This window comes from Saccostrea cucullata, unplaced genomic scaffold, assembly GCF_032062105.1.
Source record: "Saccostrea cucullata isolate Sc308-1 unplaced genomic scaffold, CSIRO_AGI_Scuc_v1 ctg11719, whole genome shotgun sequence".
Taxonomy (NCBI): domain Eukaryota; kingdom Metazoa; phylum Mollusca; class Bivalvia; order Ostreida; family Ostreidae; genus Saccostrea; species Saccostrea cuccullata.
The window spans coordinates 3,704-20,649 of NW_026922841.1; the positions used below are offsets into that span (position 1 = coordinate 3,704).

General features: G+C 33.1%; 1 protein-coding gene across 1 annotated transcript; it reads right to left on the bottom strand.

Annotated features, from left to right (window-relative positions):
* Nucleotides 1-4,732: 4,732 nt before the first annotated feature.
* Nucleotides 4,733-14,171, bottom strand: LOC134262583 (uncharacterized; the record flags this gene model as incomplete). Its single annotated transcript, XM_062744974.1, has 6 exons — nucleotides 4,733-5,996; nucleotides 6,312-7,484; nucleotides 10,058-10,155; nucleotides 12,142-12,678; nucleotides 13,295-13,546; nucleotides 13,713-14,171. Coding segments are annotated over 6 exons (2,681 nt in total), but the record flags the coding sequence as incomplete, so codon positions are not given.
* Between the last annotated feature and the right edge of the window lie 2,775 nt (nucleotides 14,172-16,946).

Consider the following 16,946-nt stretch of genomic DNA (forward strand, 5'->3'; position numbering starts at 1 on the left):
TTGCAAGTTCTTTTATTATACCGGGGTATATGATTAAAAAGAAAACTGTAAACATTCAAGAAAATACTCGATCATAATCTTTGTGAGTTTTCTTCCAAATTGCTCGTAGTTTTTCAAATATATTCTTGTCTCCTCTTATCCTCATGCATGTATTTTTTTTGGTGGAAAAATGGCAATAAATTATAGAATGACAACCATAAAAAAATTTTCGACATCAATTCATAGCAGTAAATAGTGCTAAATGTAAATGTATTTTTCTGTTAATTCTTGGATCCACGCCTCAGCAGATCATTTGTGATTCAACGCGCCGACCTAGTTAGAATATTCCATCTAGTACAGACCATAGATCATTTACGCAGTAGCCTACATATAAACATGTAGATGATTAAATAAGTACATATATTTTGAACACCATGCAAACAACCAGCAGGCGATATTGTGTGTCTGGCCCTCTGTGATTTTTCTTTTTCAATGATTGGATCGCTCATTGTTTACCGCTCTATATTTAGAAAATCGCATCATCATCAAAGTGACCACTCTGTGCTCCTCGGATAGTTCTTGCCCCGCACGAGCGTAATCATCCGAGGCTTACCGATTTTCAATGGCTGCTTACACTGGGACCTCACATCCGGAAATCAAACTTAATGTGTCATCTCTCGTGAGAGATGACAATAAATGAAATGTGAAGGAAGACGGGGAGTGTCACGATGTTGTTACGTTGCAATTCTGTGGCAAACTAAGTTTAAATCCATGGTCGTCTCAAACGTCTTCTATAATTGGTTTCGGCTGGTTCTCAAAGTAGAAAAAGAAAAGACTAAATGTACAAATGAAATACATACCTACTATCATTTGTTTTGCAGAAAAACAGATCTTAAATGAAGGTTACAAATAATTGTTTTAAGAAACATTATCGATATATATAAAGAAAGTATTAAACGTATCCACTGTTTTGCTCATGCACACTTGACTAATAGGAAAGAAAAACATAAGAAAAAGATTTTTTTGAAGAATTGAGTTGATATTAATATTCTTGTCTCAAAGATTTGATTTAAGTTATTGAACATAAATGTAATCTGATTCCTTTACCGTCTTAGGGCGACACATGTTTTTCGGCGAAACATTTCAACCTTTTCATGAAAGTTTAACTAATCAATATAGTTCAGTATAGGGATAAACAGGGAAATTAAAAAAAGTAAAAAATTATAGCAGTTTCATTGATTTAGTGTTACTTATCTATTTACGTCATAGAATTTGTAAATGTGTTACAAACAATTTTTTTACCTTGAAATTTTAGCTATAATAACGTTCTTTTTTATATCCATTGAAGCTTTCACACCTATTTAATGGGACATTCCAAAGAAAAGGAGTAAAGATTCACTCGTGGCGTTTGGCGCTAAATTTTGAATAGTAACCCGCCTTTCATTATTCTAAGACATATGTACTGTTTTAGAAGTTTATACAAGAAGAAGGTTTTTTTTTTTCAGAATCGGACGGAAGACCTCTCGTTGCTCGCAACGAATTTCTTTTTCTAGTGTTGATCACTTTTTTAGCTCAATGTTTTATTTACTCCCAAATAGAATAAATTCTAATTTTGATGCATTCATTTTACGATTATTAGCTTTCATCCATTTATTAAAAAATTTTTGCGCAATCCTCAAATATGAATCTACCCTTTTTAATGCCAAGCCACATATTCCATATTGTTTTTGAAGTACTTTTAATAATATCTCATGGTCTAGAGAATTGAACGCGGTGCTTGATCGATTGTTATAAGAGCCGCAACCACTTGTTTCTTCATAACGTCAAGCAGGCCATATACACGTCTTAAAAGAGCAGATTCCTAAGAATGGAAACGTCTGTATGCCGACTGATTTTTGGGGAGCAGATTGTTTTCATTTACATGCGTATTGAGTTTAAGAGCGTTTTTTTTATTGCGTTTTGAAAGAAATGAAAGATTGCTCACTGACCGGTATTTTGGCAACTCCGGTTCCAAACCCGTTTTCCAAAAACGCGGTCTAACGATCGCTTACTTTCATTTTGCTTGAAAGATACCATGTTTTAATGAAAGTTTAACAAATTTCGTAATGTTTGGTAGAAGATCATTTAAAAATGATTTTAAAATATTGATTGGTAGGATGTCTAATTTGAAAGATTTAGATTGGAGTTATATTTTCTTTTTTTGGCAAGAGTTCTTAAAAATCACTAAATGAAAGAGCATCTTTATGCCCTGGCTAAAATGTCGAAAGTTACTAATGATTGTCTAATCTTTTCTTTTTTATCCAAGAAATAGTCAGCAAAATTTTCCGCAAGCGCTTCGTCGCTTTTAGCATTTGACATCAGATTTGCTGCCTTAGTACCAGAAAGTTCCAAAACAAACCTTTACAGCTTTTTGGAATCTCCTTTAAAGTTAAGTATTTTTTCACTCAAAACTTGTATTTTTACCTCGGTTTAACTCATAATTATACTTGTTGCGCGCTGTTTTCATGCCAATGTACTGATGCGTTGTTTGCAAGTTTTCCATGTTCTCTCTGCCTTGCACAAAACACATTTAAAAATCATAAATGTTATTAGATCCTGTCCAAATGCCATAATTTATATTTTATCAATATTCTTAAACTACCGTCATGCGATTGTTTGACTTTTAATGTAATCTTTGTTCACGTTAGGGACAATTTTAAGAATACAATGATCTGAAATAAATACTCCTGGTTGACATGCAAGTACCTTAATACCACCAACGACCTCCTTTATTACCAAATCTAAGGTGATATCACCGTCTGGGGTACTTCAATTGACGTGCTGCTCTAAAAACATTGCAAACAGCGATTCTTTAAAGTCTAATATTGCACTATTTTCATCTTGAATAAAGTGTACATACATCTTTAAAAAGCCTTACCTTCAATCAATAACACCAAAGTCTAGAATAAAAATCAGGTACATTAATATTAAAAATAGTTTGTGTTCAAATACATAGAAATAGGTAAAAAATCACATATATGTAAGACATATTTTTTACATATCTAAATCTTTTACATAAAAGCAAAATTGTCCGTTTCTATATTATTGTAGAAATATATAGCAGGAGAAGGCAAAAAAATGGTACAATCATAAACACCATTTTTATCTTTATCTTATCATCAAGCTTCTCCTGAAATATTTTGTCTTAATCTTTTGAGTGATCCATGACTTAATTGTCGCCATTTTTTTTTTATAAAAAGAGTTCTTTATCTATCTTCTCAACATCGAGCTTTCTTGCATGTGCACACGTACAGTAAGATGATCCATTAAGAATGAGGAACAGGAATACAGTGTACTGGAAACCACATACCGTATAAGTAGAAATTTTAGCAAGGATATAATTTTGGCATTATTAGTGAGGCTGCTGGGAACGCTAAAATTGAATATCGCTAAAGACGAAATGCGTTATATATGAAAAAATACCTTCGGTAGTAACTGTTTTAAAATCGTTAAAATTGACTCTCGCAAAAAAATAATTATATTAGTTTTTAGGGAGAAATCGCTAAATTTGCGTCTCGCTAATATAACAACTTATACGGTATAAATTGGTAAAATAAGGAAGTATCATCTTAACGACGGAAATTGTTCCTTTTCTTATATTTGAATAATTAAGATAATATTTTTCAAAATCAAAAAAGATTAATTAAACCAAGAATTAAAATGTTCACAATGAAGAAACATGCAGTTTTGTAAAATGTTTCCTCCTTATTTTCTAGGTATCTTTTTCAATGTCATCCTCACTTAAATAAAAATCAACGAAAAATGCTGCATTATAAAAAAAATTAGAGAACGTTTCTTTTTTGTATACTTACCTAACAACCAAGCTATATGATAAACGTGATGACTTTAACTTTTCCATCGTCAACTTCCCTTACGTATGCAGCGATATACATTCATCAAAAGCATACAGAGTATCTTGTATCAGTTAATTCAATATGCAAGAGCATGCTTTACGAATGAAAAATTTCTAAAACGAGATAAATTTTGGATAAGCAAGTTGATGAAGCAAGAATACCAGCAGTCTCATTTAAAGTCATAATTGCGTAATTTCTGTAGTCGATGCAAAGACCTTGTCAGCGAATACAATTTATCATCGAGTTAAACGCTTACTGATAATTTTCGTATGAATTGTTAGTCCATTATTAATACTCTGAATTGACGATGGATTTTCCAATATTTCACGATCATGACTAGGAACACACAGCGGTTGTGATTGGACAACAGGGGATGCTTACTCCTTCATGGCACCTGATCCCACCTCTGATGTTCTGAAGGCTCGTGTTTGTTCTGCTCGTATTTTGTATTGATTTATTAAATGTGATATTAAAAACTGTTCGTTATCTCTATTATCCTTATTTTAGATTTAAAACAAATGTATCATTCACTATTATAACAATATTACGGAGGAAATAAACTGAAGACACGTTTGTTTCTAATTTGAAGACATGTTCTCTAATTATGTCAAATTATTATAATATAACACCCAGTTATATATTCGGATAGAATGATATTTTTAAAAATGTTATGGTTCAATACAACCATAACTTGTAAGAAAAATACCTGTAGCTAGACATTGAGAATACCTTTTAAGAAAATAATAAAGAATTTCAAAACAGAACTCAAAAACACTGTTGAGTCTACGTAAATTCCTTCATCACGTGACACTGTTAACTGTCATAAACTCCAGATTGCTGCATTTGTAAACAACATGGAATTCCAGTTACTTTGTAATGTACTTGATAGAAAATGAAGTTCATTCTTACTTTTATTCTTTATCAGTAAACAATTTTGCATTTCATTTCCTCCATCAGTATTGAATTCCTGTTATTTTAAAACCAGTGGTAAATGAATTTCATTGATGACATACATGACTTGATATATACAATCAATATTGTTTGCTGTCCATATTCTACACAAAAAAGTCAATCCCACACAATGAAAGAGATGAATGACTGTAGTAGACTATTCCAATAGCTATTCAAAATAACTTGGTGGAGCGATTTATTTGGTTTGGCAATAAAACACGATCCTCCAGCTCAGTATATTTCCAATTGATATGCTCTTAATATCATTAACTATAGCTACACCCTTCTCTACTTAAACATTCGATGCGTGCTTGCTTTCAGCCCTCAATACTGATGGTTTTATTTCTTGTACAGCAAGCAACATAGACTTCATCATTTCATTTTGACTTTCCATTTTAATCTTTTTAATTTCCACTAAAGAACATGTACCTTAAGGTATTTTTTTTAATATCAGCGAGGATAGTAAAGTACGTTTTTCGAAATTCTACAATGTGATATTTATAATATTTCAGCCTACGTACTTAACTTCCTAATTTGTATCCGTTTAACTTTTAATCTTTAATGTTCTTTTAATTTTTTGTACATCTGAAACAAGAGAACGCAATATATCCATATCAATAGCATCTTCTTCTTTCAATGTCATTTTTTGAATGTCCCTTAGATTATCCAAATACTTCTTTCCGGTGAAGGTCTCCAATCTTTGGCAGATATCTGACATCATTGACCAGGTGACATCGAATTCTTTCTGTGAGGTGGAGGCTGAGCTCACATGTGCAGTCAAACCGTTCCGGATTGACCTAATTCTCTCGATATCATCACCCACGGTCACCTCTCCTGCTGCAGGCTCTTCTCCCCATTTTCCTTTAGTTGGTAAAGGAATCTTTTTACAAATGTTTCTGATTAATGTATATGTTAATGAAATATCAAAATGCATATATCCCGAATTATTAGCATCTATTAAGAGTTGTTCTTGCTCCGGACGTAATCTTTTGTGAAAATCTGGTGATGCTTTCACTTTGTTATAGATAAGGGAAGGGGGACTTCAATCTCTAGTATATCTCTGTATGTCTGATTTAACACATCGTTTGTGGCCATGCCAAGTTTGGCAAATCTAGATCGGTCCCCAAGGTCTTGTGCAGACACCGTCGATGTGCTAGGATTACTCTGTTGTATCTGAAATAAGTTATCACCTCAGTTAGTTTATATCAGTAGTGCTAACACTGTTACAGGAGACAAAAAAATCTAATAAGAAGAAAAATCAAATAAAAGTATCACCTACAGCTTTGTCTTAGAAATTAATATCTTAAAAATGGATATATTAGTTGACACAGCAGTTAATATATAGCTAAAATTGAATGTTGTGATGATCTTAAAAATACAATTTAATACAATCATGTTAGAAGAAACATCAGAATTGGCAAATTGATGATTTGCATAAGACAAGTTTAAATTTATTAATGTAGTATTTTTTTCACTTTACAGCATTACCTTCATCCAATATTTTGTTATAGCGCTTGATTTTATTACATGCTTTTCCATTGCCGGGCAGGACGGACAATTAAAAGTCGCTCTTGTAAACTTAGATTCATCTATGACAGCACTTTCTTTGCTGTCACAAAATCCCAAAGTTTTGCATTTGAACGCAACATGAAATTTTGTGTTTTTCTCGAATGTGGTGGAAAGATTTGCCAGAATACTCTCAATTCTTTCTCTAACCTGGTGACACACTAAAGCATCAACTTCTCCCTCTAAAACAAACACTTGCAACTGAATATCTGTTTGAGTCATTCCAAGCATAATTATATGATGCTGGTCTTCAAATTCAAAAATTGTTGCCGTGTGGTAAATGCATCCTCGGTCCTCATCTGAAAAAATCTGCCATGGAATCTGCATGCAAGTTGCTACAAGACGATGGAAAATTCCAGCAGGAAGAACATCAAACGTGTAGCAGAGGATGGAGGAGGCAGGGTATAATGAAAAGCATTCTGCAGGAAATGGTCTTTTGTTCATACAGGGAACATACCATGTGATTTCATCCATTCTGGCAAGAAGTCCCAGCTTCTCGATGTAGCGCATAATATCTTCTTTGTGTTCCAGATATCCATTGTTATTCATTTTCCAAATTGCAGAGAGCAGTGTGTCACTCAGTACGCCAGTTTCATTAAATTTGTTCCATTGTGAGGCAAGTTTAAATAAGTCCTCTGCTGCGTGGTTTTTATCTGTGATCACATTCTTGAACGCATCTGCAAACCATTGAACATCAAGAATTATAATTCCTTTGAGAGATTCTTGGTCAAAGTATAAAATTTCTCTGATGTCATGGAAAAACTGAAGCATGGTGTTAATGTCTTCAACTGTTTGCAACTTCAAGTTCTGTGGCAATGCTTCATTGAAAGCCAAAAGTGTCTCTTTTTTAATGATTTTGAGATTTAATTTCTTTTCTTTAAAGTAGTTTTCAAACATAGCCCAGGATTGCGGAAGTTTTTTCCCCCAGTGATCTAGGTTTTGTACAACATCAACAACAGACAGCTTGATTTTTTCAATGCATTCATTCTCATGGAATCCAACAGCAAACATCCTTTTCCTGTCCATATGCTTTTGCAGAGACTCATCCTTAGTTTCCAAAGTAGTCCATATCGCACGGAAATACTTTTCTTTTTCCTGATAAAAAGGAGAGAATGTAAAAATGATTTGTTATCAGTTTTTTTATTGTGACGATCCTATCAAAGATGTTAATGCAATGTGCAATTTTAGTAAATATGAAGTATTCGGAAAAATCGGAGTACATGTACAGTAAAACTTGTTTAGTAGGAATTTGGATATTGCAAATTTATGAATGAAGCGAATTTAGCTTGGATCCCCAACAATACAACTTTCACGAATTCCAAATATTGATATAATGACTCACGGATATAGAAAAGTATTTTCATAGGTCAAAGTGACAACCCTAGAGCCGAGTTTTAGTGTACAATAACATGAAAGAAATGAAGAAAACATTATTTGATAAGGGTTGATAACTTCGTTATGAAATTAGAATTGATTTAAGATTGTAAAGGTAAGGTTGAAAGTTTGACTTTCAATGTTACAAGCCTTCTTTAAAAAGTACAGTGGAATATCATAACTATGAAGACAGTATTATAGTATAGAAAGCTTTACAAATTGTAAATAGAAAGCATAAAACCAATTAATAACAAATCTATACAAAACAGGACCGTTTCTTATATAATTTATTATTAAAAAAATGTCAGTATTACAATTTGAAAATTCCAAAAAGGTTTCATCCAAATATATTCAGTACTGGTCGGTAATCGAAAGAAAAGTAGATTCTTTAAAAATCAATAAAACACCTGCTCTCTGACATAGTACAAAAATGTACACTACCTGGCCTGTTAGGTGATTAGTGTCACTTATTTGATTTCATAATATAATTTTATTCAGTTGTTCAGTTCAGTTTTGGAAAGTTTTAATATGAAAATGAGTCCCTGGAAGGGGAGGGATGTATTTGAACCCACTTAAATCTAGACTTTTTAAGAATGCTCTTGAATATGAACCTTGATTGTTTTATTATTTATACTTTTTGATTTTTTTTAATTAATATTGTCTTTATATTCAATGTTATGATCTGATTAATACTACTCAATACACCTGATTGGTTATGATTTGAACCAATTTTCATAAACATAATATATATTTTTAAATGCTTTTATATTGATGATCAATCATGTCCTGACAAAAACATTATAGCTAACTATAGTTACTTTAATTAACTATTGTAAATCAAAGTGTCAAAGTTTTCGCCATATTTTTGCAAAGTGTCAAAGTTTTTGATAAAGTTTTACAAAGTGTAGAAGTTTTTCGCCCCAATTGTTCAAAGTTTCAATGTTTAGGATAATCTTTTTCAAAGTGTGAAAGTTTTCGATAAACTATTTCAAAGTAAGAACATTTTCAATAAAGTTTTTCAAAGTGTAAACATTTTTAATAAAGTTTTTCAAAGTGTCAATTTTTCGATAAAGTTTTTCAAAGTGTCAAATTTTTGGATAAACTTTTTCAAAGTGTCAAAGCTTCCGCTTAAGTTTTTCATAGTGTCAAAGTGATCACTATAGTTACCTAAAGTAAACTTTAGTTAACTATACATGTAGTTTTAGTTAGGCTGGCTCTGTTGTTCTTGTGAGAATTTTAACGATTTCTACCATGTATTCCTACGTAAAATCTTGTTCACCCATTTTGGCCATACTCTACCCTGGAACTCATGATTTGAACAGAGTTGAATCCACACTATCTTTTTTGTTGTTTCCATATAACTTTGACCAACCATGACTCTGATTATAGCTCTGCGATTCTTGAGAAGATTTTTGAATACTTTTCAAACGTATTCCTATTCCTTTGTTAAACTTTGACCCCCTCCCTAATGTTAACCCAGCCTACATTTGTGAGACATGATTTAAACAAATTTTAATCTACACTACTAGAGAATGCTTCTATTTGAGTTAAAAAGAATGTCTTTAAAACATTTTCCCTATGTATTCCTATGTTTAACTTTCATTCCAATTGACAGCCCCAGCCTATCCCCGGGTCATAATTTGAACAAACTTAAATCTACACTACAAGACAATGCTTCAATATATATTAATGACTAATCATGATAAATCATGTTATTCTTGAGAAGCTTTTAAAAGACTTTTTTTTTATGTATTCATATGTTAAACTTTAATATCCCATATTGGCCCCAACCTACTTCCGTGGGTCATGATTTGAACATATGTGAATCTTCACCAAGAGAAACTGATTCCACACGGGTTTCATTTTTCTTTGCCAAGTGGTTATTGAAGAGAAGATTTTTAAGATTTGTTCGATGAATTCTTATATGATTCCCCATTGCGGCCTAGGTCTACCTCCGGGGCCATGATTAGGACAAAGTTGAGTTTACATTACAAGAAGATGCTTTATTTTATATTTAGGTTTATCGTTCCTCACCAAGTCGTTCTTGAGAATGACTTTTATATGATGCCATCAATTGTTTATTTATTCACATTTATCTTCGCTTAGAAAAGGGCATGGTCCTTCATTATTCCAGCAGTTCCTGAGAAGAAAATGAAAAAGTGAAAAGTTCTCAAAGACGACGACAACACAACACCAACGACGACGACAGACAACGGACAAAGTTTGATCGAATACTTCATTTGCTCTTTCGGCTAAGAGCTAAAAAAACTTTTTCAGAAATTAATATCAAATACCTCCTTTGTCTTCTGTTCAGCATGAGTGCCCACCAGTATAACAGGGGCCTTTTCACTGCTGTATTGATGAATGGACTTGGCCCAGAACATTAAATAGTCTGAAAAAAAATCAAATTAACAATTATTCGATTTCTTTATTATTCAGTGTACATTATACTGTAAACTTACATTAAACCTTCGGTAGCCTTTATTAAGTTCATGTGTTTAATTACCCAAAAAAGAAAGACAACGTACGTACATCAATATAGCTTTGACGTGAATTGAGTTATATCACTAAAACTGCATTTTCCCGGGGCCTTAATTTTTTTTTTAGATGAAATTATTAAATTATTATTAAATTTTAAGTTGATTTTATCTTGAAGTTTAAGAAACCTCAGGTATTAAGCAGCAATTCCTTAAAATATGAATATATGTCCTTTTACAGACTCTACTTTATCCAAAGACTACAATAACAAACTTAGCAATGACCCTGGGGTCACATCGCCCCCCTGAGCAATAGCTTAGGATGAAAGGAAAAATCAGTTTAGTAAAGAAAAGCTTAAATGCATAAATGGTAAAAGCCTATCCCATCAAGGGAGAAGAAATTGTGATTTGAACCAAATTGAATGTACACTAAGGATTGTTTACATAATTTTTGAAAAACTCTTACATTTTTTCTTAAAAGTTTGGATTTTCGCTGTAGCCCTTTCCTACCCCTAAGGGTCATTTTAGAACTAAGTTGAATTTACAAAAGTTTCATATAAATGTGACCAACCATGGAGTTGCTTTTCTAGAGAGGACTTTGAAAGACTTTGAATTTGTGTTAAAATTGGCGCAGTGGTTCCTGAATAGAAGTAGAAATTGTGAAAGGTTTACAGACAGAGAAACGAACACCGGACAAAATGTGATAAAAAAAAAACTTGAGCTTTCGGCTAAGGTGAAATAAAAAGGATAAAAAAGTGACAATTTAAAACTATTAACTATAAGCAGCGTACAACTTACAGAATTGCTATGCAACATCGCATAATAAAAAATATTACTTTACCATTTGAAAACTTTGAAAATAACTTTTCTTATTTTTTTAGGACTCAAGCAAGTGTAAAACAGTTGTAATTTGGCAATAAATTAAAGATTAAATGAAGTTTTAAAGTGCTTGAAAATGCGTGATTGCGGGGAAACGGTAAATGCGTGAATTTGCGTTAGAAATAGGAAATGGTATATGCGTTAAAATGCGTGACTGCGGGGAAGGGTGGTAAAGCGAGGGGGAATGGTAGTTTGTTTACATTTTTTTTTACATAGCAACAGCAACGGACATAAATGGTCATGCACTCCATAGTTTTAGGGACACAAGTTCAAAATTGTTCTACAATCTTGGAAATAAAAACATATTATGCATTTCTTGAGATGAACTAAACTCTGCATCGAAATGTGTGTGAAAACTTATCAAATAAAGAAGAAGGTATGGTTTCCATACAAATTTTGCCCTGTGATTTTCTAAAAAATAAAGCTGGTTTGAAAGTTGACAACACATGTCTTTTAAATGATTGAAATTCAATGCAGAAAAATCATACAATTTATTTTTCTCATATGTGTTTTTAAATGCTTATTATGACGTCATAAACATGTGCATTTTCCGTATTTTCTTAAAAAGTTGCAGAAGACACCTATTTTCAATGAAATTTTCTTTCAGATAACATTGTCCTAAGGCATCGCCCACAAAGATCTTGAGATATGTGATTTGTTATTGAATTTTGCACAAAATATCAAAAAATTTACGTGGGCGACGGCTGTGGACAGTTTTCTAAAGGAAAATCACCCTTGGAATATGCCATTTTGAGGCTTTTTCTGTTGAAAATAGAGAAATGCTTTACATAAATGACGTCATATTTGCAGAATGGTAAACCTTCATGCCATATTCTTTCCTGATTTATCAGAGTCATTTATCTAACTAATATTTAAGCCAGTTTCAAAACTTTTTGATGTCATTTCATTTTTAGGGCGCAATAAAGCTAAAACCATGCCTTCTTCTTTAACATACTAGTATCTTGTAGTATATCATTTGATTTCATGCATACTACACAACAAATAATGTAACTAAAACATACCTTCGTGTGTCCAGCCTTCGTAAACGGAACCTTCCTGGCGACAGACTTCTTTTCCAACCTTTTCATCAAATTTCTTTTCCATATTCAGCACCAGAATGAAGAATGCCCTTGGACTCAAAAATATCTGGTGTGAGGCATAATATGAACACTGTCCCGCAAAGTCCACCATGGTAATTTTTTTCTCTGGTTCATCCAAAACATCCTTGGACACTCGTAAAATTCCTGATATTTCTGATTTCTCAGGAATATTTTGTCTGCTGTCTTCAACTAAGACCTCTTCTTTTTCCACAAAGGCAGCGGCTTCATTCCCTTTACTTGATTCAGAATCTAAATCCAAGCTCTCATGTGTAATTTCTTCATCACTGACCGATTCTTGTTCGTTTGCTATACTGGCTGCATCCATCTGATCCCCTGACTCTTTGATGTCTAACCTTAACATGTCACGTGATAATTTTTCAGGCTGATTTGAAATAGTCGTTTGTTCGCTTGATTCATCAATTTTCACTTTAAAGCGTTGTCTTTCGTTTGACGTGCTTACTGCAAAAAAAAAAATCACAAGAATTTTTTTTTTCATTTTATTCAAGTAAAATCAAGAATTTCTTTTCTTTATAACTCTTTGATAAAAAAAAATGCATTTTTCGTTTTTTTTCCCGCTTAAGTCAAGCTTATATTATATGAAAAGGGGGTATCTTGTACTCTTCGTTTACTAGATATTGTATAATCGTGTACCACTGAAATGCTTAAAAGCTTAAGGGGCAGTGGACACCACACCCTGGAATTGTTGAGTAACAAAACTGAAATTTAATATAGCAACAAATACCAGAGGCACATGAGCTGCATCACTATGTAAGTACTTTGGTTGAAGAAAAGCAGAAATCTGTTCAGTATGAAAAGTTAAAATATATGGTCCCAGGAGAGGCAGGGGCAGGGGTATGTTTTGAACAACCTTGAATCTACACTACCTTGAGCAGTTATTTGACCGATCATGGCTTGATTTATACATATCAGGATGCTTTCAAATTAATACGACTAATTATAACTATTCTGTTGTTGACAAGAATCTCATTAGATACCTTTTTAAACAAACCTGATTAACTCTACTAATTCTATCATGATTAAAATCAAATGCCTGGAAATCATTAACACGCCATACCTCGAACTGTGGTGTCTGTCACATCAAAAACGTCAGACTGTACGTCAATGCCCCTGGTCGATGTTGAATTCTTCAGAATATCTTTTAGGTCGATGCCTTTCAGTCTTTCTAATAGAGTTGACTTCCCACTACCTGCACACCCAATGATCATCCCAGAGGCGTGGTACATGGTCGTCTCCCCTTTCTTCAGATTGTCCAAGAAATTCCTCACAGACTCATCACCTCTCATTATAACCTGTACTGGTATGCCAACTATAATGAAGAAAACATTTCTTACAAGAGTGTAGCTCTGACACTGAACTTTATATTGTGAAAGTAGAAGTCAACAAGCTTTCCTCTAAGCTGAACTCAAAATCATGTACACCAATATGGTGAAAAGACCTTAAATGTTATGTAAAACAACTAAAAAGAAACATACGCTTGGTATACACTAATTCATGTATTGATTGGTCCATCATCGTTGCGTGTGTGAACATGTCTTCTCCAAGTTTTTCTATCAGTTGTTCTGTTTGATTTGGCAATAACCAACAAAAAACTTCCTCCTCGGCCTTTTTTCTCCGATAATTTGATGATCTGCAGTATTTTGCAATGTTTTCTTTTTCTGCCCATTCCAGAAACATGTTCACAAATTTCTGATCCCTTGCAAATCTAAGAAAGCTGGTGTCTCTGAAGAATTCACAGGAAAATTCAACATCCACAGTATCCTGTTTGAGTATTGGTTTGTACTTCTTTATGTTGCTGAGATTAGATGGCTTCTTAATCTTCTTAAATTTGAAAACTTTGGCAGCAGCATTATATTTCTGTATCCAGTCGGCAGATTTCAGATTTATTTTGTATGAAGGGCAGAGCAGAAGGCACATCAAAACTGCATCTCCATCTACAAATAAACAAAAGGTCCATGTATCACAGCACTCACCGTAGTATTTATTTTGGATTAGAGAAAAAACAGAAGAAATTAGTCATAAACTGAAAAGTTTAAATATACACGTGGTCCAAACCTATCTCTCCAAGGGAAAGGAGATAAGTTGCTTCTATACTAACTTAGAATGTTTCCATATTTCTTTGACTAATCACGGTTTTAGTAGGCTATATCTTTACGATCTTTTTATAATTTTTACAGTTGCCCTGCCCTACCCCCAGGGGGCAGTTGGATTTGAACAAATTTGAATCTACATTACTCAAAGATGCTTCGTTATCAAAATTTCAAATTATGGCCTTGCTTTGTATAAATTCAATACCTTATTGTGGCCAGGCCTTATAATGCTTCAGGGGTGAAGTACAAGTCCAGCACGTACTGGCCTTTCAATTAATTTTTCAACTTGCTCAAATGATAAAAATCACTTGATATAGGTTTATAAGTATGTGAGTTTCTCAAAATATGTAGTCATAATCATTATAATTATTTCATTCATTTAGATAACTCATCAAAAAATTAATATCATTCATTGTTTTGATAACACAGTGTACAGACCTTCAGATCGCTTAGAAAAAAAAGTGAGGTTTAAAAAAAAATAAAGGTTTGGAACTCTTTTCATAGGCACGTACTATCGCCAAATAAATTCTTTCAAATGAAATGCTTCACAATTTTACTTTCTATCTATATCTATTTAAATTTAAATGATCTTCATAACTACCAAAGTTCATTCCGTAATTCTTTGTACTTCTGGAGATATTCTGAAATCAATCCCCAAATTGACCTTAATTTTTTTTAACCTGACATCAGCTTGGGCCTTCACTAATTGTAAAGCGGGAATGACGGGACAAATTTTCCCAGGAATTTATTATAAACTTAATGAATATTTGCTCACTTGCATTCGAGCTTTACAAGGTTTTTCTTTAATTTGATTATATGATCTTACTATGTCACAAATAACATTTTAGCGGTCTAATTGTTTTGAAAATCGAAAGGTATGTAATGGATTCCGGGAAAAATTTGTTCTACCACAGCTTCTTTTACATTCATAATCAACATGGCAGTGTAGTTGTTGATGTGGACGTTTTCAAATTCATTTTTCGCGAAAGGAATTATTACGGACGAAACCTTAAATCTGGAGTAAGAAATCAGCTTTAAATTGTTGAAAGATTTGGGAAATACTAGTTCTATGCATCTCTTCGCTGCACTTCAAACACCGTCTGTTTACATGTGAATGATCAGGGGCCCAAGCTTATGTCGAGTAAAAGAAAGTAGGTCATTTTTGAAATTGAATTCAGAATATATCAAGAAATATACGGAAGTTTGGAATGAGCTTTGGTAGAATTGAAGAACATTTATGTATGAACAGATTTCAATAGAAAGTAGAATTTTAGAGCATTAGAATAAAAAAATATTTAATTAGCGAAATTGGGTACCCAGTTTAAGAGTTCCATACCTTTATTTTTTACACACAAATTGTTTTAAGCGATTCAAAGGCCCCTGACACAGTGTGAAAAACAATCAACAAATTGCGGATATGTTTAGTGTTCATTTGGTATCGTTATGCACACAAAAAGCATTGACCAAAACAAGAAGAGTGTCTTCACTATACCTGGAATAATGAATCAAAATAAAGTGAAACCTACATGTACTATATTCAAGATTTATAACTCTCCTTGAATGTTGTTATGAAGAATAAAATACAGGAGGATCAAGAACGTTGAATCACTCTTCTGATAAATTGTACAACATATCACTTCAATTTAATGTCTCTAAGACTGCTGTATTAATTACGATAACACTTTACAATTAAAACAAGAGGCCTACGGGCCTTATAGGTCACCTGAGCATTATGCAACAACTTTCCAGTTACAGTGTATTGAATTTGATTCATGTTTTAAGCCAGATGCTATATGGCATTCACAATTTTGAAAGGGCACCCTTGATCATCATAGCAATAAACTTAGCAGTTGCTTAGCTTGGTTACTGAATAACCATACGCAGGGTAGGGGAACAAAAATGCACTCCAACTAATCAGTAATATTCATCAAGAATCAATAGTGCCCCCAACACTCTGACATAAACCCCTGACCCTAAGTTGCACAAATTTTAAAAAGGCACCCTTAAAATTGCCTATCAAAAAGTAAATAAATGTTTTATAAATACAAAGCACCAGATTTCAAACAATTAATTCATTTTCAGTATATGAGTAGAGCCCCCCCCCCTCCTGACCCTTGTGCCTTGAAATTCACAATTCTGCAAGATTAGGGCCCTTGCTCATCAAAACTATATATAGGTAGTTCATCTGCTTCATAACCAGAGACAAAGAAGAAAATTTTCAAAGATTTAATGTATTTTCACTATATAATCAATAGAGTCCAACCTTAACACCAGAACCCCAGATCCTGGGGCCATAAAATTCACAATTTTTGTAGAGGCACTCTTGCTCATCTTAACTATGCTCTTACTTACGGTAGCTTATTTAACATGCATTCTCTGTAAGCACCAAAAAATTTACTATAGGGCTTGGAAACGACATATCTCCGATTTTGATGAAATTTGCACCACAGGTGCAGCTTGGTACAAAACCAGCAAATATGGTGTAAGAAGTTTCCCACGTGCACCCGGTTGCCATGGAGACGGATCCATTGAATTTGGCCATTTTCGGCCATTTTTGACCAAACAAAAGCATGAAAATTGAAGAAATATGAATGCATTTTTATCTTTATGTAGTGAACT